Here is a 22,954-nt window from a genome sequence, read left to right as displayed (position 1 = left end):
GAAATAAAACGTTAGGAACTTGTTACATTCACACACACAAGGGCTGATTAATCACACACCCCCCTCTCTCCCTCACACACACACTCTCCCAGATCTTTTTCTCTTTTGCCCCTTCCTCATCTCTCTCACCCCCCTCTCTCTCTATATCTCACACACACACACACACACACACACACACACACACACACACACACACACACACACACACACACACACACACACACACACACACACACACACATACACACACACACACACACACACACACACACACACACACACACACACACTTCAGAAACAAACATAGTATCAATGAGAGCATCAATAATACACCTGAGTGAAGTCTAGTAAAAATTTTTTTTTTTTTTTTTTTTTAGTTAATCTTAGTTAATAATGCCAAAAATTAGTGGCATTAATAGAATCGGGAGTTAATGCGATATTAACGCGATATATTTGACAGCCTTAGTAATTATGTATGTATGTATGTATGTATGTATGTATGTATGTATGTATGTATGTATGTATGTATGTATGTATGTATGTATGTATGTATGTGTAACAAGCTTGATAATAATAAACAAACCTGTTCAGCTATAAAGAATGAGAGTACTGGAACAGTGTTAAATTCAAAGTGTTGTATTAACCAAAAAGAGGATCAAAATAAATGGGGCACCCCATAGCAACGTATGGTACAACAAAAATCATCTCAAACCAATAAGAACGGTCCCGTCAGCTTTACAGTCCATTAGCCCCAACATAAATGTTACCATGTCTAATGTACCGTGTATAATGTTACCATGTCTAATGTAACCATGTATAATGTTATTATGTCTAATGTAACCATGTATAATGTTACCATGTCTAATGTAACCATGTATAATGTTACCGTGTCTAATGTACTGTGTATAATGTTACCATGTCTAATGTACCGTGTATAATGTTACCATGTCTAATGTAACCATGTATAATGTTACCATGTCTAATGTAACCATGTATAATGTTACCATGTCTAATGTACCGTGTATAATGTTACCATGTCTAATGTACCGTGTATAATGTTACCATGTCTAATGTAACCATGTATAATGGTACCATGTCTAATGTAACCATGTATAATGTGCAGGCCTACCAGACCATGCAGCCTGCATGGTAGAGCTAGTATTGTCCAGCAACACTTCAACCTTTGAGTGTCCAAAAGGTGATAAGTCCTGGGTTGATCCACATCTTAATAAGAACAGTCCTGTCAGCTTTACAGTCCATTAGCACCACTGCAGCTGAACTGTCCTTGGTTAATGGAGAATCTTTTAGGAGGCCTGGAAAAATCCCTCCTTCCTCTCACAATAGCAGTAGCAAACAAAAACTCCATGAGGCCATGATTCCAATCCAAGATGGCCCCCTGATGGTTAGGACCGCCCCTAACCACACCCATACCTGGAATCTTAAAGGTCAAGTGACCCAAATATGCTGACATTGGCATATCCTAACATATTGGGCCCACACTTCATTTATCAACACATTGACATCTTCTTCATAAAGTAACGCATGTTACATATGTATGTATGTATGTATGTATGTATGTATGTATGTATGTATGTATGTATGTATGTATGTATGTATGTATGTATGTATGTATGTATGTATGTATGTATGTATGTATGTATGTATGTATGTATGTATGTATGTGTATGTATTGTTGGATTCTGGATTCTGGGTGTGATCAGCCTGTAACCAACTCGTCACCTGTGGTTCCGTGGAGTCTCTGTGTTGTGTTGTTTATACTCGTACTCCTTGTACTGGCTGTCACACTCTGTCTCCCCCGTTAATGCATTCGTAATCAGAAGAATCGACACACTGGAAACGTGGTACCTCTCCTTGAAACGTTATGTTTATTCCATAAATATAGACTCTGTACAAGATGGAAACAGTTCTGAAAGTCTTTGAAAAGTATATTGTATTCATTACTTCTACCGATCTCTCCTGCTATCAGCTCGATGATGGTTGCGGCCCAGTGGTTAGCCAAAAGCCTTCCCGAAGCTAGCGAGCTCGTGGCAACTGGAGGGTGGAGGGCCTCCAGCTGCCTCCAGCTTACTGATGTCTCTCTGTCAACGTGTCTACGCGTCAGCTTCGCAGCCTATAGTCTGGTTAGTCTTCCTGAAGAACTCCAGACAGCTTACCGTCTTCAAGTCTTGCGATGTCTCTCTCTCTCTCTCTCTCTCTCTCTCTCTCTCTCTCTCTCTCTCTCTCTCTCTCTCTCTCTCTCTCTCTCTCTCTCTCTCTCTCTCTCTCTCTCTCTCTCTCTCTGATGACTGTTACTATAGCAACGGGGCAGCACCTCTGACCCAAATCAAACCCTGCTATGGTTCTCTGCTCCTCGAGTAACCTTGGTGCTACTATCAGCCACTGGCTCCCTGCCCAGACCCTGCTGTCGCTGTCTCTGTCTCTCTCTGGAGAGTTTAACACACACTACATACATGGCAGCTGTCCTCCTCAGCGTCTATAGTTATAATATCTAATATCTATAGGTTATTTACATTATATACACATATGAAAAACAATATATGTATGTATGTATGTATGTATGTATGTATGTATGTATGTATGTATGTATGTATGTATGTATGTATGTATGTATGTATGTATGTACATGTTTTCTGTAAGTCGGTTGGCTGGTTAGTTTATCTCAGACCAGTGGCGGCTGGCCGATAGGGGCGCTAGAGCGCCGCCCTCCCTTATTAAAAGAGAAGAAGAAGAAGATTTTTTTTTTTTTTTTGGGCCCTATAAATAAAATAAACATGTTTAAAATGAATAATATTTACTCATTTTAAGTATGTTTGTGTTTCCAATCCACAATATAAAGTTAATATATCAAATATAAATAATTGTTTTCATTAACAGGAAGTGACTCCTTTCCGTAGCCGCATTTCTCTCGGGCTAGACGCAATAGGCATCTATTCTTTCCGTAGCCGCATTTCTCTCGGGATAGACGCAATAGCGCTTACAGTGGGCGTGCACTGGTTTCATCCCTGTATCCGTCGCAGCCAATCAGTGCGTAACGCGCTGTGCGTTGAAATATGATGTATTATGATGGAAGCCGGGCGCTTTTCCAAGCGATCTATTATCATCTAAGCAAGCAGCGTCGAGACTTTCCGTAGCCGCATTTCTCGGAGACGCTCTCTGATTGGCCGACGCCAGTATTTTCCGTAGCCGCATTTCTCGGAGACGCTCTCTCTGATTGGCCGACACCAGTTTCTGGTTAGGAAGTTAGTTAGTTAGTTACTCAATGCTGTTGTGTTGTGATGCAGTCACTCTGGACAGTGGATATACATCGACAACAACAGTCTGGGACTGTGGGACAGTGGACATTATACACTTTATCAAGCCCTCTGGCTGGACCACGTTTCAACTAAACAGTGAGTTAATGCGGTCTCTCTCTGTCTCTCTCTCTCGCTCTCTCTCTCTCTCTCTGTCTCTCTCGCTCTCTCTCTCTCTCTCTCTCTCTCTCTCTCTCTCTCTCTCTCTCTCTCTCTCCCTCTCTCTCTCTCTCTCTCTCTCTCTCTCTCTCTCGCTCTCTCAACACAGTGTGTTAATTTCGCTGTGGGTATTGCATAATGGCTGAATGAATGAATGGTAACTTGTTTAAAATGACAAGATAGGCCTAAATATATGTGTTCATTATTGGATTGATGATCATACGTGTACTAGTGTAGTATGAATCAATTAACTCAACTTAACGTTGGTAACGTTATGAGTCAGTATTCGCTTGGTCAGCTTGGTCAGATGCCCGCGACCACCCAAATATAGTTCACACCGGCCGCCACTGTCTCAGACGTGTAATTATGTATGTATGTACATGTTTTCTGTAGGTTGGTGGCTGATTGGTTGGTTGGTTTGTGCAGGCATGTGTAATTATGTATGTATGTATGTACATGTGTGTATAGGGCTGGGTGATATGGCCAAAATAATCATACCATGTTATTTTTCTTCATTTTGACAGTGCAGTGGTATTTGATGTATTTAGTTTTGTGGTACAATATGAAAATGTCTGTCGTTATCTTACAATATAATTGTACGTGTTGTTTTATTTAAAACAGTCTATTTTAGGGTGGCTGGGTAGCGCAGCGGACTAAGCGTCTGTCTACCACCACAGAGACAGTGGGATCGAATCCAGCTGTGGTGCTTCCGGGTTGGCCGACCGGCGACTGTCCATACTAACACAATTGGCAGTGTTAGCGGGTGGGAAATCTGGTGAGGGTGGGTCCTGGTCGTTGTAAACAGCGACTCCTACAGTTCGGTCAGGGCGCCTGCACAGCAAGGGAAGGATCTGGGAGAGGTAGTGTGACCTTCCACACGTTACACTCTCCCACTGAGAGTCCGCACTGCCAGGTGAAAAGAAGCGGTGGGCTGGGTACACATGTGTCGGAGGAAGCATGTGATAGTCTCCGACCTCCCGGACCGACGGTAGGGGGTAGAGTGCACAATGACCAGGAAGGGGATTGGGAATTGGCATAACGACTAACATTGGGATGGGAGAAAAACGGAAAAAGAAGGGGGAAAAGATAATAATAATAAAATAAAAAATAGTCTATTTTAGTGACCTTTTTTGATTATCTTAAAAATATACAGTATGTATTAATTAATTAATACATTTATTACAACATGTATATATTGTGGATGACGGAGTGCGGCTACGTGGCGTAGTGGGCAAGGCGCTCGCCACGAATGACGGAGACGCTGGGCTTGCCTGTTCGAGCCCAGCGCTCCACATTGCTTTCAGTTTAGCTGGTCGTTCATACTAATACACATTGGCCGTATTAGGGGGTGGAAAACTGATGGGTGGGGATCGGGCGTTGTGGACAGCGACTCCTACAGGTCGGTTGGTGCGCCTGCGCAGTAGAATCAGGAAGTGTCTGGGGCAGTGTGAGCCTCCCACGCGTTACTCCTCGCCACTGAGAGATCGAGCTGCGCAGGTGAAAAGATGCGACTGCTGTTACCTCAAGTACCGGAGGGGACTTGTGCTATGTATGACTTAGTCCACATTGCAGCCGGCTTGTGGGAGGCAAGAAACAGCATTCGTGACAGGGGAGGGTTGAATTGGATGATACGAAATTGGGATGGGAGAAAATATAGAAAAATGGGAGAAAAAGTGGATCAAAAGAAAATATTGTGGATGACGGTATAGTAAAACATCCATACTTCTGCATGGATCCATGACGGTACACCTTCATATTATTCGGTACACCTCCCAGCCCTACATGAGCCTGATCCCATCCTCAGGCTGCAAAGGCAGATCCATCAGATCACTATTACGTACAGCTCTGCACCCACCTAGTGGGAACAAGATTCTAAGTGTGTCATACATAACACATCAGCATTCCCACTCCGTCTATGGCCTTATCTCCACTAGCCAGGGTTTAGCTGTGCTGTGGCCTGTCTAACACACAGTGAGCATCTCCATTGTCTTTAGAACCTGGCCAAACTTGGCTGGACCCCGGTTGAGACACCTTTCACAACCTGGCCAGACCTCTTGTGATCGTTGTACCGTCATGGTTTACAGTAGCTTGCGTACCACAGTTGGGGGTGTGAATTTTGAAAGGTTGCCTAGCAACCGGAGAGTTTACAAGAAATGTAATGGAGACACAAACCCAACCATACCATACTAGGGCTGTCCCCGACTAAGGATTTGGATGGTCGACTAGGATTGGCCAAAATTTGCCGTTGGTCGACTTAAAAAAAGAAAGAAAAAAAAAGTATAATGTTTTTTATTTTACATTTCTTTTTTTATCATTCTATTTGGGCTGTGGGGGGTGCTTAATGTCTGAAAGAGTCGACTGAAGGCTTCTTGTCCTCTGCAAAAGCATGCACTGGTCCACTGATGGATACATCTTGATATTTGTCTAGTATAGTGTGTTCATTAGATGGGTGAAATCCTCTTTCAGTGCCTCTGTGCCTGTTTTCGTAGGCAGTTAGCCTCTGGTATGCGTGCCATTAGCGTTAGCCACGCTTCTATGCCTCTTTTATTTTGAAAAAAAAGATGAAAGAATTAAATAAAATAAAATATTAATATATATATATATTTTTTTATTATATTCGACTAAGAGGTTGGCCAGTCGACTACGGCCCCTTTCGACCGATTAGTCGACTAATCGATTAATAGGGGTCAGCCCTAAACCATACCATGCTAGACCACGGCTAGCCCCCGCCAGGCTGAACATAGCTAATGGAGACACAAACCCAACCATACCATACCATGCTAGACCAAAGGGCCTCTCGTCCTGCACTCTCCACGACAGACGGCTTGTTTACTCCTCGGCCTCTGATAGAGGTCACGGCACCAGTCATCACTTCCAGACCAAAAAGCAGATTATATCGCTGACCTTGCCGCTGTCCTCCTGCTCTCCTCTCCTCCCCTCTCTCCCCCGCTGGAGCTCTTCTCTTTCATCCCGTGGTGGCGTGGCAGGGAGCAGCCCCCGCTGGACCACAGCACTCAGTCAACGCTGCGCTGCAGCCGACAGGTCAAGATGAGAGAATGTGATTGAACACTACTTGACTGTGCTCTCTCCCTCTTAACCTCCTCTCCTCTCTCACTCCATCACACCCTTGATCGCTTTTCCTTTTCTCCGTCATCCTCGTCTCTACCCGTCCATCTCTCACTCCTTCATCTAAACCCCATATGCTCTCTCTCTCTCTCTCCCCTCTCCCACCCACTCTCTCTCTCTCTTTCTCTCTCTCCCCTCTCCCACCCACTCTCTCTCTCCTCTCTCTCTTTTCTTTCTCTCTTGCAGCGTGACTTGGACTTCACCTTGGAGCTGGATTTCAAAGGGCAGCTGTGCGAGGCGGCCATATCCCACGACTACAAGATGCGCTAAGGTTTGAATCGACGTCGCCCCGAAGGTGCCCGAGTCCAGATGGGGACCGCACGGGAGCACCCAGGAGGGAGGAGGGGAGCGCTCCCCTTCGACCGGACGAGAGGGGGGACTGAGGGGAAAAGGGCTGAACAACCGATAAGATTTATGAGAGGGTACAACATGAGAAAGTCATCAGTCCCTCTCTGCAATATCAGGAGCGCTGCCACAGAGCGACTGTCGCCAAGGCAGCGCGCTGTTGACTGACTGTTTAAAAATAAATAAAAAAAGGTGCAACTCTGAATGTAACACTTTACGGATTCAAGAATGTTTCCTATAGTCTTATGAATGTTATTGACGTATATGTGAGAAGGGTGACGTGTCGGGTCATGTTGTGTTAGAAGTATTTCGTTTTTCTACGGTAGCTGTACTCGGACCTTTGGGAGAGTTGTTTTTGGTTTACTTTGCGGTGTAACAAAGTTAGTTTAGCTTAGTGGTGTTTCTGCAGCAATAGAGCCCAGAGGCATCAATTACTGTATTCTTCACCCTTTTCTTTTCATCGATAGTCATTAATTTTATGATGTCAGGCGATATTAAACGTGATATTTTGAATTATATCGGTGAAGGTTTATCATAGAAACGACCGTATTCATGTTTTAATTAATTCATTTTGACAATTTGGGGGGGAAAGTAAAGTAACTGCCCTGTTTCAGCCAAGGAAAAAGTCGTAATGTGCGTAACCGTGAAAGATTGTGTGTGTGTGTGTGTTTGCAGTCAGTTTGACGTACTACTGTACTGTAGCTTTTTGGGAGCGTGCACTATAGGGTGTGGAACTGTTTACGCAGCCTGCACTCCTGCCGCTGTCTCGGTTTTAGCTGTGATGTCGATGTTGATCACATCCCTTCCTTTCCTATTTTAAACACCCTGACTTGAACTATATACACCCCCCTCACCCCCTTTTCATTTTCAATATATACACCCCCCCACCCCCTATTCATTTTCAATATATACACCCCCCTCACCCTCTATTAATTTTCAATATATACACCCCCCTCACCCTCTATTCATTTTCAATATATACACCCCCCTCACCCTCTATTCATTTTCAATATATACACCCCCCTCACCCTCTATTAATTTTCAATATATACACCCCCCTCACCCCCTATTCATTTTCAATATACCCCCCCCCCCCCCCCCCCCCCAATACATTTTCAATGTTGGTATATTTTGCTCATAATTTCTAGGTAGTAACTACTCACTCTCTCCACTATCGTCCTTTTGCTTTTTGCTTTGAGGCTGAATAGTAATGTATTTAAAGATAACAGGAATAGTTGAAGGGATTGCGGATTGGTTGGTTCTAGATCATCTGGAGCTGTGTGGTATTGGGTCGTCAGGTCACTCACTCTGGTTTCTGATGGACAGAAGGATCCGTCAAAGGGAAGCTGATGTAATGGGTCAGGGTTCAGGTTCCTGTGATGGTAATATCCTCGGCTTTAACTCCTGTGAGATTGCAGCATGTTTCTTATGTCAACCTGCTTACAAATAAGCTTAACCCGACCGTCGGTTGTGTGATAGTAAAGAGTTAACCTTCTGTCGTGCGGCAGTGAAAGGGTTAACCCGCTGTTGCATGGCAGTGAAAGGGTTAACCCTCTGTGTATTGTCGCAGTGAAAGGGTTAACCGTTTTGGTAGTGCGGCAGTGAAAGGGTTAAAAAAAGAGTGTTTGGCTGTTCCTGTACATCCAGTTAGGATGCGGTGCTGTGCCTACTGGAAGACAGTGTCCTCACATGTGCTCTTACTAAGGTCGTAGCCAAGATACCCACTGGAGCCGTCCCCCTCCGGTCAAGCTGTGATGACCCCCCCCCCCCCACACACACTCTGCGATCTAACAAGGGTTCAAATGTTGTGAAAAAAACAGAAGTTTGTTTGACTTACTGTATGACACCAAGTATTTAAAACAATACAATAAAACTAACAAAGGAAAACCATATCAAGCGCATAGATGCAAGTTTTTGGAATATTTGAAACCATTTCAGATTGCAGACGCCCCCACCCCCCTTCCCGTCTGTTGTTCAGTGCTGTAACCTCACATCCACCATACAGAGACGCCCTATACCTGCAGTCAAGATACAGCCTATATCACCAAAACCACAAAGCACGAACCAGTCTATATACAAATCTCTTCTTCAGTTGGCAGTGTGTAGAGCATTAAGCACAGAGAGCAACTATAAGCAACAACCAACAGGTTGTACTACTGTATCAAACTGTGAGTGTTGTCTCCTGTGAGCTAATGATGAAATGTGACCTTTAACATTTATTTGATGAAATGTGTATTTTACAGCGTGTCAGATGGTTGGGTTTAGTTATTGATTTCAAGCTTTGTGACAAATTAGCAATACTTCATTATTAGCCATCGGCAATTATTAAAAATAATTATATTCTGATTATACTATAGGATTTTAATTAACAGGCATACATTTTCTTTGGATTCTGGTTAAGGACATGGACTCTTTTCACTCCTATTGATAAGAGGATTAATGAATGCCTGTAAATTACCCTGCTCAACAAATGCAATGATATTTTTGTCATAACATAATGGTTGTCATATAGTTTTGTCAGCCATAGGAATTACATTTGGCATGATAATCCTGTATTCTACAATAAAATATCTTAGCCACGGTATATCTAATACAGTATGTTCATTTCACAATGATGTCATGTTCAACAAGCTGAATAAACTGTAATGTCCAAACGTGTCCACTGGGTGGTGCTATGAAGCCTCTTTTTTTTTATCAGTCTTCAAAGAAGAAAATAAGTCTCAATATGACATACATTTGTATTTATTCTTCACATAAACCATTTAATAATTTCTTCTATTTACAGTTTCACATAAATAGTATTGTGCAAGATATTGGCAGTAGCGTGGCACTGGTGGTGACAGAGGTTTCTCACAAAAAACAGTCAAATATACATTAAGCTGCTCTTAAATTGTAAGTATCCTTCTAACATAGAATAGTAGAAATACATTTGTGAACCTTCCAGTTTCATAAAAATCTTTGGAATTGAGGCACATTGAGGTGACCCATGTTTAGTAATCAATCTGCACTTAACGATTCAAGGAAAGTTATTTGGTCTATACAGTAGTAGGTCACTTACTGGGGCTACAACTAGTAAGGGAACTGCTAGCTTAATGACTCCCACTTCATGAATACATGTGAATGTGACATTGTAGTACAGAATACAACCATACAAAATACCAACAGAAATGAAACCACAAGGGGTATTCCAAGAGGTAGAATTACACACTTAGCTGGATACCTCATTAACATTAAATTGTTTCTAAAGTATAATCAACATCATCAATATGTATTACTTTCCATAACCTAAGATTTTGTTTTACAGATTCAAGTCCAAAACATTGGCAACTATTTAGTATTTTGATAACTGTGTAATCCTTACTTGAATTCCTCCCAATTCACAGCAACACATTTACATTAAATAACACTGGATGAATACATTGAGTAAAAAGTCTGACTGTGACACATTCAGAGATTTTGAGAACTGGACCAGGGTCCGCCGCTACAAAGAATGAAACGACTCTAATGATTGAAGGGGAATTTAGCAGATTATTAAGCTGAATCCTATCGTTTTGTTGTGAGGAAGAAATCTGGTAATCGGGCATGAAGCTCACCAACGTGTTCTGTGTCTCGGGAGCTCGACCACATTGTCTCTCTCTCTCAGAACACGTTGGTGAGCTTTATGTCCCATTATTACATGTCCTCCTCACAACACGACTGCAGGATTCAGGTAAAAATTTGTCAGAATGACCCTTTAAAATCAGAAGCTACCTGTTCATAGATGTGAGTCAATACATGAGTTGACATATCCACCATTATGTACAATAATTAAAAAGTAACTTTGAATTAGTGGGGAGTAAATATGACAAAAAAAAAAAGAACACATGAATGTTCCATATTAGAACATTTGGTTTCATGTTTAATCAAAATTTGTTCTACTGCAATATATATTCCTCATAGGGGAAATGCCTTCTATTGATTTTCAGGTGTAAATACTTTTGTTTTTACATAAAAAAATCCATTTTGATAAGAAATAATTGTAAGAATGTGGAAAATCTATATTGTTCTTACTGTATAATAGTGCAATACAACGGTGACATATGTCCACCAAGCCTGGAGCTACTGTATGTAGTAGTGGATCAAATAAATCTGGGCTTGTATTCTCAAAGCATCACAGAGTACAGGCCTAGGAAAAGGATTGGTACTGACAGAACTATCAACGGATGTTTTGAAACGAGGCGACCAAATCTCTTCATCTAAGTACCATAGCCTGCGTTTGAATATTGTGACCTTCGGTTGATGTAGAACATTCACACTTGGACAGATTTGCATCGACTCAGCGACTGCAAGTAAGACGAATACTTTAGTACAAGCTCTGAAATACAGTAGATCTGAACCACAGCTACACTGAGGAAATGTGTACAATTGACTGGGTGTGGAAGTGTCTTTTGTTTTGAGTGTTGAAACTCCAGTTCCTCATCAAGATTGTGGTTAGAATATGTTGACTTCACCAGCACATGTGGTCACACACACAGATGCAGTGTGTGTGGGGTAGTGAGGGTAGTACTGTACATATGTACGGTACACAAAATGTGTTTTTGACTGTCAGCAGCAGGACCTCTTCTTCTGCGAGGGGCTGTTGACGAGCTGAACAGTCTTCTCCTTCTGTCTATCCTCCTGCTCCTTCAGGATTCTGGCTCAGGGTAGAGGTAAGGCAAATGTATTTATATAGCACTATTCATGCGCAGGCAATTCCAAAGTGCTTTAGATAATATTAAAACATTTTATAAAAGGTAATGAAAAAAGCCAAACATCAAGGACTGGAAATGGCTTCTATTAATACCAAAACCTTGTTGGTACATAATTGTTTACATTTACTCACAGTTTGCCAATAGAGTGAAAAAGACTACCTCTGTGAAGTGTAGAAAGAGAAAACTATTGTGAGCCTCTGATAATGTGCTTTAAGTCGCTGATACAGTATTGATCAACATGAGGAATATTATGCTTTGTGTGTGTTGTGCTCCACGGCACCAGGTACAAAAGGTCCTTTGTCCCTCCGGTACATAACAGATTAAATATCTGTCTCTCTGTCGACCGCCAAGCAGACAGTTGTTGTTGTTGTTATTATCGGTCTGTTCGTGTCCCTTTTGCCCTCGCATAAAACCTGCCAGTAAGAGGCTTTAAGTGTCATGGATTTTTCCTCACCTTGCCAAATATACCATGGACTCCATCACGTTGTGTCCAGAGCATGCACTGCATTCGTAGAAAACCAACTGGCAGTCCTGGAAAAGGATAAGATGATGATGACAGTCGTTACCATTAACACATTGGACGCCAGACCCGAGATAAGTCGGGTTAACTCGCCATTGCTTGAGCGCCAAACCCGAGAAAAGTCGGGTTTTGGTCGTTATTTCTTTTATTGGCTATTTCCATTCATAATCCATCGAGGGAGCCTGATGTTATCATTGTGAATGGGTCTGAGATCGCAAACGTCCAATACCGCCGCCTAACGCATTGCGGCCGGTATTGCACATCCTTGGAATCTCTCTGGCTTGGGCTGTACGTCGATCTAAAAAGTCCGGTCTGGGTTTTCCTTTGTCGGGCAGGAGTAACGTTTATAACACATGGATTGGGGAGAATCAAGCAGCACCGATTCATGTTCTTTGGTGGATTATGTTGGCAACACGATCAATACTCAATACACAACATCAATACTTGTGTCTGTAATGTACTGTGTAACGTATTCCGTTGGTGACGATCGAAGGATAGAAATCCCCCCCCACCCTTTCATGCATGCATGATGAAACATAATACCGATAATATAGCATTGCTTTCAGATTGATTGTTGATCCAGGCGAGGAATGGCACGGTTTCTAGTGAATGCACTAAACGCTGCTTAGCGGCGTTTCCTGGGATTACACAGAATTACTCTAAAACTATATATTATATTCATATTCACCACGGTATAAAACGATAGATACTCGATGTCAAATAGGAAATAGTTTTATATCCATAGCTATGATATTTAATATAGTTTTAGCCCTGCAAACATGGGCATGTATCCCCATTCATTAAAGCGCTGGCATACACGGCCATACGGCCCACAGCGACCTCTGGCGCTGAATGTGTTAAGAAGAGGAGGAATTAAAGTATGACCCACGGTTGGTTCTATGTTTGGATCAAGCTGTGTTTAGTTTAGTTTCGTTAATTTGGTTTATGAAAAGGACGTGTGCACGTGCCTTAATCATTTGTGATTGTGATTCCATCTGTAGTCCTAGACAGTAAACGGATAAGTACAAAACAATCATACAGTAAAATAATACAGTCACAACCTCCCTCCCGCCTCCACCCTCCCACCTTGGGGGAAAAAACACAATAAATCATATCCAATACATTACGGAAAACAATAAATGCTGTGTGTTTCTGACCCGTTTTTTCCCCACATTGATCGCGCGGAGCCTCCCAAGTAACATGAAGGTAAGCGCCGGTCTAAAATGGCCATAAAGAGAGATATGAACAATAAGAGCTGCACTGGATGGTCCTGGCTCATCTCCATAGAAACCATTCATCACAAGAACACGAGACAGGGATGGAGAGAACAAAGCTTCTCCTGCAGGAATCCTAAGGTTGCTTTCGCGGTTCATCTCGACTCGCTCTAAAATGAACAATCTTGTTTCTTTTACTTATTCATGTAGAAAATGAAAACCGGGGGCTGTTGGTATGGAACGCTGGGGCTCAGTGTGGGCGAGACGGGTGCATGTACAAACCTTGGCTAGTTTCTCCCCCACGCCTCCCTGGACCCTCCTCTCGCTCTCCTTGTCCGTTTTGTTCCCCAAAAGCATGATGGGTATGTCCTCTCCTGCGCCTTCCTGTGAAGGGGGGGGGGGGGAGACGGGAGAGAGATTGATTTGTCCTAATGGCCTCCATTCAGCCTCAAGGCCACAACCACTGAACCCCCCAGCTAGCTCTCAGCTCCCCAGTGCGTGCCAACCAGCGTCACAGACAAACGTCACTGCTGCTATTCCCAACACATCTGTCATCAATATTAAACTTACAGTAAAGTGAAGTCTATGTTAAACGTACTGTAAATGTACTGCTAAAAACATACACTCTTAATACACTATACATACAACATGTATTTATGACGGCAAGGCCATGTGTGCTTATGACGGACATAGACAAACATTCTAGAATGAACACGTTTTGATTTCCTGTCTATCAAGGAAACTATAAAAGAAGGAAGGGTCATCACGTCATTCTATGCTGTGCTTGGTGCCAGACTTTTGTGCCAGTTATATTCAAGGCTGTATTCAAACTCTAAATATACCATCTGAGGAAATATACATCAACCAATATATCAAATGTTAGCTAGTTAACAATGCAACACATTGCAGATGATTCTGACATCCGAGATAATAACCTGTTTAAATTTAAAAGGTCGTAAACGAGGAGATGGCTGATCCCATTCAACTCAATGTCAGCCAAACTGAACCTTTCCACACTTGGCACCAATGTGCGTTCACGCGATACAGTTTCCTTGTCAACTATTAGCAAACACTGCAGCAGTTGTAGCCTAGAAATACAGTTCAACTGACACCACCTAGAAGTTCTGACTAGATTTACAATGGCCTGTTGCATTGGAACTACCACAAAGTTAGTAGTTAGCTAGCTACAAAGTTAGTAGTTAGCTAGCTACAAAGTAACAAGAAGGTATTTCCTTTGCGGAGGGCAAACTTGTAATGGTCAAAACCCAAATCTTCAATGTTTGAAACGATTATGAAAAATGTTACATGAAAGCAATAACACATTGATGGCTGTTCCATTGAAGCCTGTGGCCTCGGCAGGCTTAGCTCCTGCGACCACAGAACTATGTGCCAATGTACTGTAGCACTCTCTCTTATGCTACTGCCTCAGTAAACAACTATTTGTTCTGAGCACTTTGCTTTCTGATGCTTAAATTATAAGATAAATTATAAGATGAATAAATAAATAAACAAGGGAACATTTGCAATAGCTGCAACTTTTTTGTGATAGGCCATCCCCATTGCCACACCCCTTTTAGCTAATTGACATGAACACACACACACGTACACTTGACACACATGCCATATTTCAGCCTCCTAGGGCGAAACCTGTGGCTGCTAGGATGGGGAAAGCTTTGTGGATGAACCGACTGACAGAGTGACCTGGTCGCAGCTAATATCATTCATAATCATATATTCATTCAGATCTGTACAATTCAATGTGAGCTCACCTGTACACTAGTCAGCCACTGTCTGACAGCCGTGAAGCTCAGCTCAGCTGTGATGTCATACATCACGATCACGCCATCCGCCTTGCGGAAGAACTGCTTGGTGATGCTACGATATCTGGGAGGGGGGAGGAGGAAGTAGACACCAGGAGGTGTTACAGTGAGAGAGGATAGAAGCCTGGGTGCAGCACACCCAGAATGCCTTGCAGTCCAACAAAGACAGAGCACCTGCCGGGATGATTTTAATACATGTTTATGTAAACTATGGATTAGTCGGTCGCAGTCAACCAGCACCTGCTAACGGGTCGGACCCTTTAGCTCAGCTGGTTAGTGCGGCTGCCTGTGGATTCTATGGTCACAGGTTAAAATCTCTCGGTTACACTTACTACGGCCCTCTTTGTGATTGTAACGTTACTAGCATGCCAGTAACCAGCATGCTAGTGAAATAGACACATTTGACTGTAGTTAGCAAAACAAGATCCATAGCATGCTAGTCGCTAACGTTACCGCTCAGTTCCGATGCTGTGTTGTGTCGAAAGGAACATACAATAATATAAAATCAACGTAGCATTTTCCAGCTAACACAGCTAACGTTAGATTGCTAACTGGAGTCAAATGGGTCTATTTCACTAGCATGCTAGTGGCTAGGTAGATAGCTTGGCTTCAATCATATGCTTCTCATCCTGAAGCTGCTACCGTAATTTTTTATTTTATTTTAGGGATGCAACACAGCATCGGAAACCGAGTGGTAACATTAGCGACTAGCATGCTATGTAATCTTGGCTCTTAACGTCTTGGCTTAAAGTTCTGTACAACAGGTCAGCAGGAAGGGTCCAACTCTTTCAGCTGAGTAACAATGTTCGTCAAACAGTGTTGAAACTTGGGTGCTACAGTCTGGAGTGCATAGTAGTAAAGACATAGTAGGTAGTAATATAGACAAGGACGATTATTTAGTGGCAAAGTGCATGATAGTAAAAGACAGTACGAAGGTTAGTGTTTTTTTCCCCCTTCATTTCAGATATTGATTGAAGAAGTGTGTTTTAGTCAACGGCGGAAAATTGGTCAGATTTAGTCTGTCCTAACTGTGGTGGGAAGTTCATTCCACTAGTGGAGCAATTATCTGTGAGCAATTATCACATGGAATTAGTGTAGGAATAATGTGTAATAAATGTGTAGCATTATCTTATAATACATTTGCTGACAGGCAATAAACAGGGCCAACGCTGTTCCCCTAGCAACAGAATACTTCTAAGAGGTCTATACAAATATGTTTATGATAACTATTACCAATTGTCTTTTCCCTATTTAAAAATGTTTTGCTGACATAAACTACCAAATCAATCAGAGAACGTTCGTAGTGCCTCTGCCTGTCGGACCACGTTGTGCTGTTATGGTATAAATATATGTTACGTTACAGGAACCTTCTGATTACCAGACGACTGCTCTACCTCCTGAGCCACTGTCGCCCCATTGTGCTCAATGTCTTACACACTGAGCTTTAAAGGGGAAGTATGATTTCAGAAGTCTGTTATTCCTACTGTATGGTCTAACACAATCCAACAATATTAGTGAACATGAACAACTCTACCCCAAATCCAAAAAGTGCTAAAGCTAAATTGTGATGTCATCAAGTATAAAGACTGAAGATGCTGATGAATTTGGAAATATGGTAAAGGTGACACTGAGAGAACCCAAGGGAACTATATAGGTGCTATAGACAATGGTGTGCTTACATAGGATTACATAGGGTAGGAATATTGTAATTATCATATGCTGTACCCATCGAACTAAGTTCAGATCCAACTGTCAAACTCGTTTATACTAGTTGTGAGAAACATATTTTACTGTAGCTTAAACTTTAGGTTGAAAAAGAGAACGTTGATGGCTGTTACTGTTCCTAATTTATGCAAATGGTTGGCTTAGAGTAGACGACAGAGTACAGCAACGTGCAATGGGCCTGGTCTACAAGATACACTACACCACTAAGGTACCCATGTACATGTCGAAATACTTCCCAAAGGTCAGTGAATACCACGACCACAACACCAGAGGGAGTTCCACAAATCATGTTCAACCCAGATTCGGCTCAAACAAGGGACTAAACACGTTTAGCAATTATGCCACATCAATGTGGAACGCCCTACCCACAGCCGTAAAATAATGTGAATCCCTACCTACCTTCAAAACCACTCTCAAAGAGCACCTACGGGAGGCTGCAATTCGAAACTGGCCCCCGTAAATGTCCTAACCCCCCCTCACACCCCCTCCTATTGGAACAGTTTCCTCCCCCTCGTATGTATATATTTTCTGTTAGGATCTCTGTTTAACAGTACTGTATATTTGCATATCTTGTATGTCACAAATGTAACAGTACTGTATACCTGTATGTCATGTATGTCATAAATGTCATGATATATATCTGTATATCTGTATGTTGTGTATGTCATAAATGTCATTATGAATTGAAAATGGGGGACCCTGATGTAAACAAGACGAAAGTCTTACTCTGGTCTGCATCCCCTTAAAGGCCCACTTGCATGTTGTATTTTTGTTCAATAAACAATGTGACTAGGCCAACGGTGACTTTCATGAAGAGGGAAAAAAATTTACCCCGTTTTAGCGTTTTTAATCAAAAATGTTGCCCAATCATGTGACGCCTGTTTCTATCACCGGTTAAGCTTAGGCACTCTTTCGAAGTTGGTTAAGGTTAGAGTTTGTCTTAGAGCAGGGCGATAGAACACCAGCCCTGATTCCAAACTCTAACCTTAACCAACTTCGAAAGAGTCGCCTAAGCTTAACCAGTGATAACTAGGCGTTAGGTAGTTTGCAGGCTGTTCGAGGCGGAAATGGGCGCAGGAACAGGCGTCACGCGATTGGGGGCACATGTCACATGACCAGAAACGTCAGTGGCCAATCAGATCGCACCAGAAACGTCAGTGGCCAATTAGATTGCAAAAAAACTAGACGCGTACAGGGCAGCAGGGGGGCCTGAGAATCACAGGCAGGTAGTGGCAGAAGCAAAGCCTTCTTGTTACTACTAGGCTAGCCGAGGAGCTAGTATCTGTTTCACCTAACACTATTGCTCCGTGATCATAGCCATTTATCTCTAAAGCTAACCACTATTTGTAAAAGCCACAACCACGTTACCATATTTGTAAATACTCATGTAAATCATTGTGTCGTTGTACATATTGTGTATATAATGTTAGTTAGACACTGAGCAGGAACTCAAGACAAGGGGACTGACGTGGAAACAGCTGGAGAGGATGGCGCAAGACAGACGGGGGTGGAAACTTTTCATCAATGGCCTATGTTCCGAAAGGAATAAAAGGCCTAAGTAAAGTAAGCTAAGTTTGCTAGCTTGCTAGCCAGCATTCCCGAAACTCCTAACATGCCCCGATTTAAAATGGTTCTCTCCTCTTTGTATACCTTTGTCCTCACAAACAAAGTATTCTGCCAGGGAACTTATGGACACGACAGTAGTAGTAGTTATAAGGTGTTTGAGCTTGTAACGTTAACGTTAGTTAGCTATCGTGGTAGCCCCTTTCGTGACTGTGATGCACCGAGTGCTATCCGAGGGGCTACTATCGTATCAACATGCCGTGACGTGTAGCTTGCTAGCCGGCATGATGCGTGCAGTGCTTTGCCCCACAGGTCTGAGAAGCGGACCTGCACATTTTACTCGTTCCCCAAACTCTTTTACATGCCCCGATTTAAAATGGTTCACGACAGTAGACATAATGCTAACGTTAACGTTAGCCAGAGCCTTATAGCCAGCTTGGTACTATGACCCAGACAGGGATAAGGCATAAGGCGACAGCCTAACAGACCAATAGCGCTGCTGTACTGAACAACAGGCTGCCTAGTGGTACATGTAGTTCTTTTTTTACGACATTAAAAACCTTATAACTACCTTGTTTCAACCAAAAATGGAGTTGTAGCTGGTCCATCAAAGTCTCTCTGACGATTAAACCCATTTGTGTCTCGTAAGGCGTCCATTTGGACCAAGGAAATATCTTTCTGCACTTGTCAAACTCCATTGTAGTGGATCAGAAGTAGGCGAAAGTTGCCTGCAGTGACGCCACGGCACTGATAGCGTCTGATAAGCTTTTTGATTGGCTCCATACATGTTATTCGTGCGTGGACATTTTTAACCCTTTCTGAGTGGAATTTCCGGCGTCAAATGGAAAAAAATAAATAATGAAAATAGATACCAATGATGTAAACTACCCATAATTGAAGAGTAGGGTTTAACCTGCAAGTGGGCCTTTAACACTTTGGACGCCAGACCCGATGATAGTCGGGTTAACTCGCTGAACGTTCAGCACCAGGACCCCCGAAAACCCAAGTATAGTCGGGTTTTCACCGTTATTTCTTTTATTTCGATATTTCCATTCATTACAGACACACGGACATCTGGGTTAACATCATTTTGAGAATGCCAATGTGGAATACCGGCTGCATCCGCCCAGGTGGCAGTATCGAGCACCCTTTGTAACATGATATCTTGGCCTGTGGCTCGATCAGAGGTCTCCGGTCGGATTTCTATTGGTCGGGCAAGGGGACCGGTAGTCCCGATCGGATTGAGAAACGTGAATTGCTCTCGGTCCATGATGTGTGGCGGATTATGTTGGCGACACGATCAACACCAATACTGGGACTCGCAATCAGATAATTGGAATATTCTTTTTGTGGCACATCCTAGTGAAGGTAAGGCCTATATGGTATCAATCCTGCTGTGATCCAACCATGATTTCACTTCGAACACATTATATGTGTATATTTTACTTCACAACGTGTGCCGTTGGTGACGATCAAAGCATAAAAAAACGACCCCCCCCCCCCACCCTTTCATGCATTCATGATGAAACATAATACCGATAATATAGATGTGATTTCAAAACACTAGCGTGTACAGGCGAGAAATGACAACGTTTTTAGTGAATTGCACGTATTGCTGCATAGCGTCGTTTTCTGGGATTAGACAGGATTATTCTAAAACTATAGTCATATTCACCACGGTATAAAACGGGAATGTAAGAAATTATTTCTTTTTCTCATATAGAACGATAGATACTCGATGTCAAATGGGCCATAGTATTCTATCCATAGCTATAATATAGAATATAGTTATAGCCCTGCAAACACCGCCACGTATTCCTATACTTTAGAACGCTGGCCTATTAACCACACATCATGCATATCGCTCCGGCGTCCAAAGTGTGTGTATTGAGCCGTACTTTATTGTACCCATTCTGCAATCTGTTAATAAAGTTTTCAATCAATCAATCAATGAGTGAGAAAGCCGCCATTTTTAAAAACAGGAGCATAGAAACAGGAACCTCTCAACTAGCAGCACGTTTATCCAATCAGGTGCATCCCATGTGGGGAAATGGGAAGTAGGGAGGGGATACATGACATGTAAATAACAACATTCATTTCGGACCCACCTCCATTTTCTTTTATTATAAATTCATAAATAAAAATGTTTTGGGGGGGGAAGCAATATTTTCTTCCCTGCACCTTTCTAAAAGCTCTGTGGATGTATTATAAAACAATTTTATTTTATAATGATTAGTCTATATACAAATGTTATCTACAAGATACAAGATACTTTTATTGCCACACAACCAGGCCAGGTTGGTGGTATTTGTGTTCGGTGCAGAGTGTTTGAAGCGTGGATATACATAAAACAGGAACATGGATACATTTACCCCCCCCCCCCCTTCCCAGCATCTATAGCACCTTTACAGTCTATAACAATGAATTACTTACAGTATATTCATATATCAAGACGTGGCTCTCCTGGCCCTGTGTTAAGCGTTTACATCTCACCTCTCTTGTCCTGCCGTATCCCACATCTGCAGCGCCACCTGGCTGTTGTCCACAGTGATTGTCTTCACACTGTAATCTATGCCTGATTTGAATGGACAAAAAACATCTCATCAGATGGACGTCATGTCATGTCAGTCGCACACAGGGCTGAACTAAATAAAGAAATGAAAGGACGGAAATGTTATTCCTGAGTGAAACATGAAATAATAACTTCAAAGGCTAAATGGAATTATTTTAAAATGTGTTCCATTATGTTCCATTTTACTGGGGTCTTTTGTTTGTGTCCAATTCTCTATATAAATACAAACATCAAAAACAAATATCATTACATTTTGTCCTCTAAATTATCTCTGTTAGATGAGCAAATTAGAATGTTTGTTCAATACATATTTTTGTCCCCCCCCCCCCCCCCCCCCCCCCCCAATACGACTGTTAGTTGTATTTATGTTGATGGCAGTGAGTGCTGCTCAGGAAGCACTATTTATTTTATTTTAATTATTTTATTTTAATACTTTTTACCAATAAATATCTTGTACAATATCATCCTAAGTGATATTGATAATGATGTAATTGATGATGTAATTGATGTTGATAATGATGTAATGTATTGAATATTGTTGTATCGTTGTGTGCCGGACCCCAGGAAGAATAGCTTTTGTCAAGTGCAAAAGCTAATGGGGATCCTAAATAAACATAAACATAAACACAGAAAAAGACACACATTGCTGATTTCTTTCCGAGGCATGACGGCATCAACAAACACAGTGATTTCACAAGCTCATGTGATGCTGTCTCGCCAGAAAGGTCACAGGTCACACTAAGGATACAGTGTACCGTATATATCAATTACTACATTCAGCAACTCCTCCACGGTTCAAAGGATTACATTCCATACGTCACGGCGAGTCACAGTACAGAGTACAGCACACAGGAAGACAAGGAGCAACAGTGAGCAGTCACAGTTCACTAAATGTAAATAGTACGTACTTGTAGGACACTCACAAACACTGCTGTGGCACGGCCCTGCAGTCTAATTCAAGGGATCTTATTATGGGTGCGGCCCCCGCGTCTCGAGTGTAAAGGTAAGGTTGAGGCGATCGGAATCACATTAGTAATGTAGCCTGATCACTTCCTCCCTGTAGAGACAACTAGACACAGACCTCTCACCAAAAAAGAGTCTTGAGGTCAACATAGAGGTTTATGTATCTCTAACTGCCTGTAGTTCACAGGAAGTGGTATATGGGGTGTGTTTGTGTCTGTGTGTGTGTGTGTGTGTGTGTGTGTGTGTGTGTGTGTGTGTGTGTGTGTGTGTGTGTGTGTGTGTGTGTGTGTGTGTGTGTGTGTGTGTGCATGTGTGTGTGTGTTTGTGTGTGCGTGCGTGTGTGTGTGTTTGTGTGTGCGTGTGTGCGTGCGTGCGTGTGTGTGCGTGCGTGCATGTGTGTGTGTTTGTGTGTGCGTGCATGCGTGCGTGTGTGTGTGTGCGTGCGTGTGTGTGTGTTTGTGTGTGTGTGTGTGTGTGTGTGTGTGTGTGTGTGTGTGTGTGTGTGTGTGTGTGTGTGTGTGTGTGTGTGTGTGTGTGTGTTTGTGTGTGTGTGTGTAGAATTGTGTTGTACTTGCCCACAGTCGCGGAGGTGCCTGGGTAGAAGCAGTCGTCGCAGAACCGTCGGAGGAGAGAGGTCTTCCCCACGCTGGAGTTGCCGACCAGGACGATCTTGAAGAGGCGGTCTGGCGGCAAGGTGGAACCCTCTTCCTGGACAGACAGGAGGGACAATAAGAGAGTCAGAAAGGAACTTATATTTTAACTTTCACTGCATCGGGGTAATAGTGATAATAATAATACAAATTATAATAATAATGATAATAAATTATACATAATAATACACTGTATGTGTAGAATTGCAGCCCAAAGTGCTTCACAGCAGTAATGCAGCCATAAAATAGACATAGG

General features: G+C 42.5%; 2 protein-coding genes across 6 annotated transcripts in view; one reads left to right on the top strand and one right to left on the bottom strand.

Moving 5' to 3' along the window:
• LOC311244632 (protein arginine N-methyltransferase 8-B) overlaps window positions 1–6,866 on the top strand; it is a gene marked incomplete at both ends in the record, with an annotated part of 148,899 nt that extends 142,033 nt beyond the window's left edge. For all 5 annotated transcript variants that reach the window (XM_084334243.1, XM_084334242.1, XM_084334241.1 and 2 more), the window contains one exon: window positions 6,783–6,866. In XM_084334243.1, the coding sequence (XP_084190369.1) occupies window positions 6,783–6,866 (84 nt within the window). The remainder of the gene's footprint in view (window positions 1–6,782) is intronic.
• Window positions 6,867–11,478: 4,612 nt separating this feature from the next.
• cracr2aa (calcium release activated channel regulator 2Aa) overlaps window positions 11,479–22,954 on the bottom strand; it is a gene marked incomplete at its 5' end in the record, with an annotated part of 31,863 nt that continues 20,387 nt past the window's right edge. The window contains 6 exons of the mRNA XM_084335215.1: window positions 11,479–11,613; window positions 12,126–12,202; window positions 13,688–13,789; window positions 15,175–15,289; window positions 21,007–21,088; window positions 22,624–22,756. Of these exons, the coding sequence (XP_084191341.1) occupies window positions 11,526–11,613; window positions 12,126–12,202; window positions 13,688–13,789; window positions 15,175–15,289; window positions 21,007–21,088; window positions 22,624–22,756 (597 nt within the window). The 3' untranslated portion in view covers window positions 11,479–11,525. The remainder of the gene's footprint in view (window positions 11,614–12,125; window positions 12,203–13,687; window positions 13,790–15,174; window positions 15,290–21,006; window positions 21,089–22,623; window positions 22,757–22,954) is intronic.

The sequence above is a fragment of the Notolepis coatsorum genome (genome assembly GCF_963971535.1).
Source record: "Notolepis coatsorum genome assembly, chromosome: 18".
Lineage (NCBI taxonomy): Eukaryota > Metazoa > Chordata > Actinopteri > Aulopiformes > Paralepididae > Notolepis > Notolepis coatsorum.
This window is presented reverse-complemented; position numbering and strand designations above follow the sequence as displayed.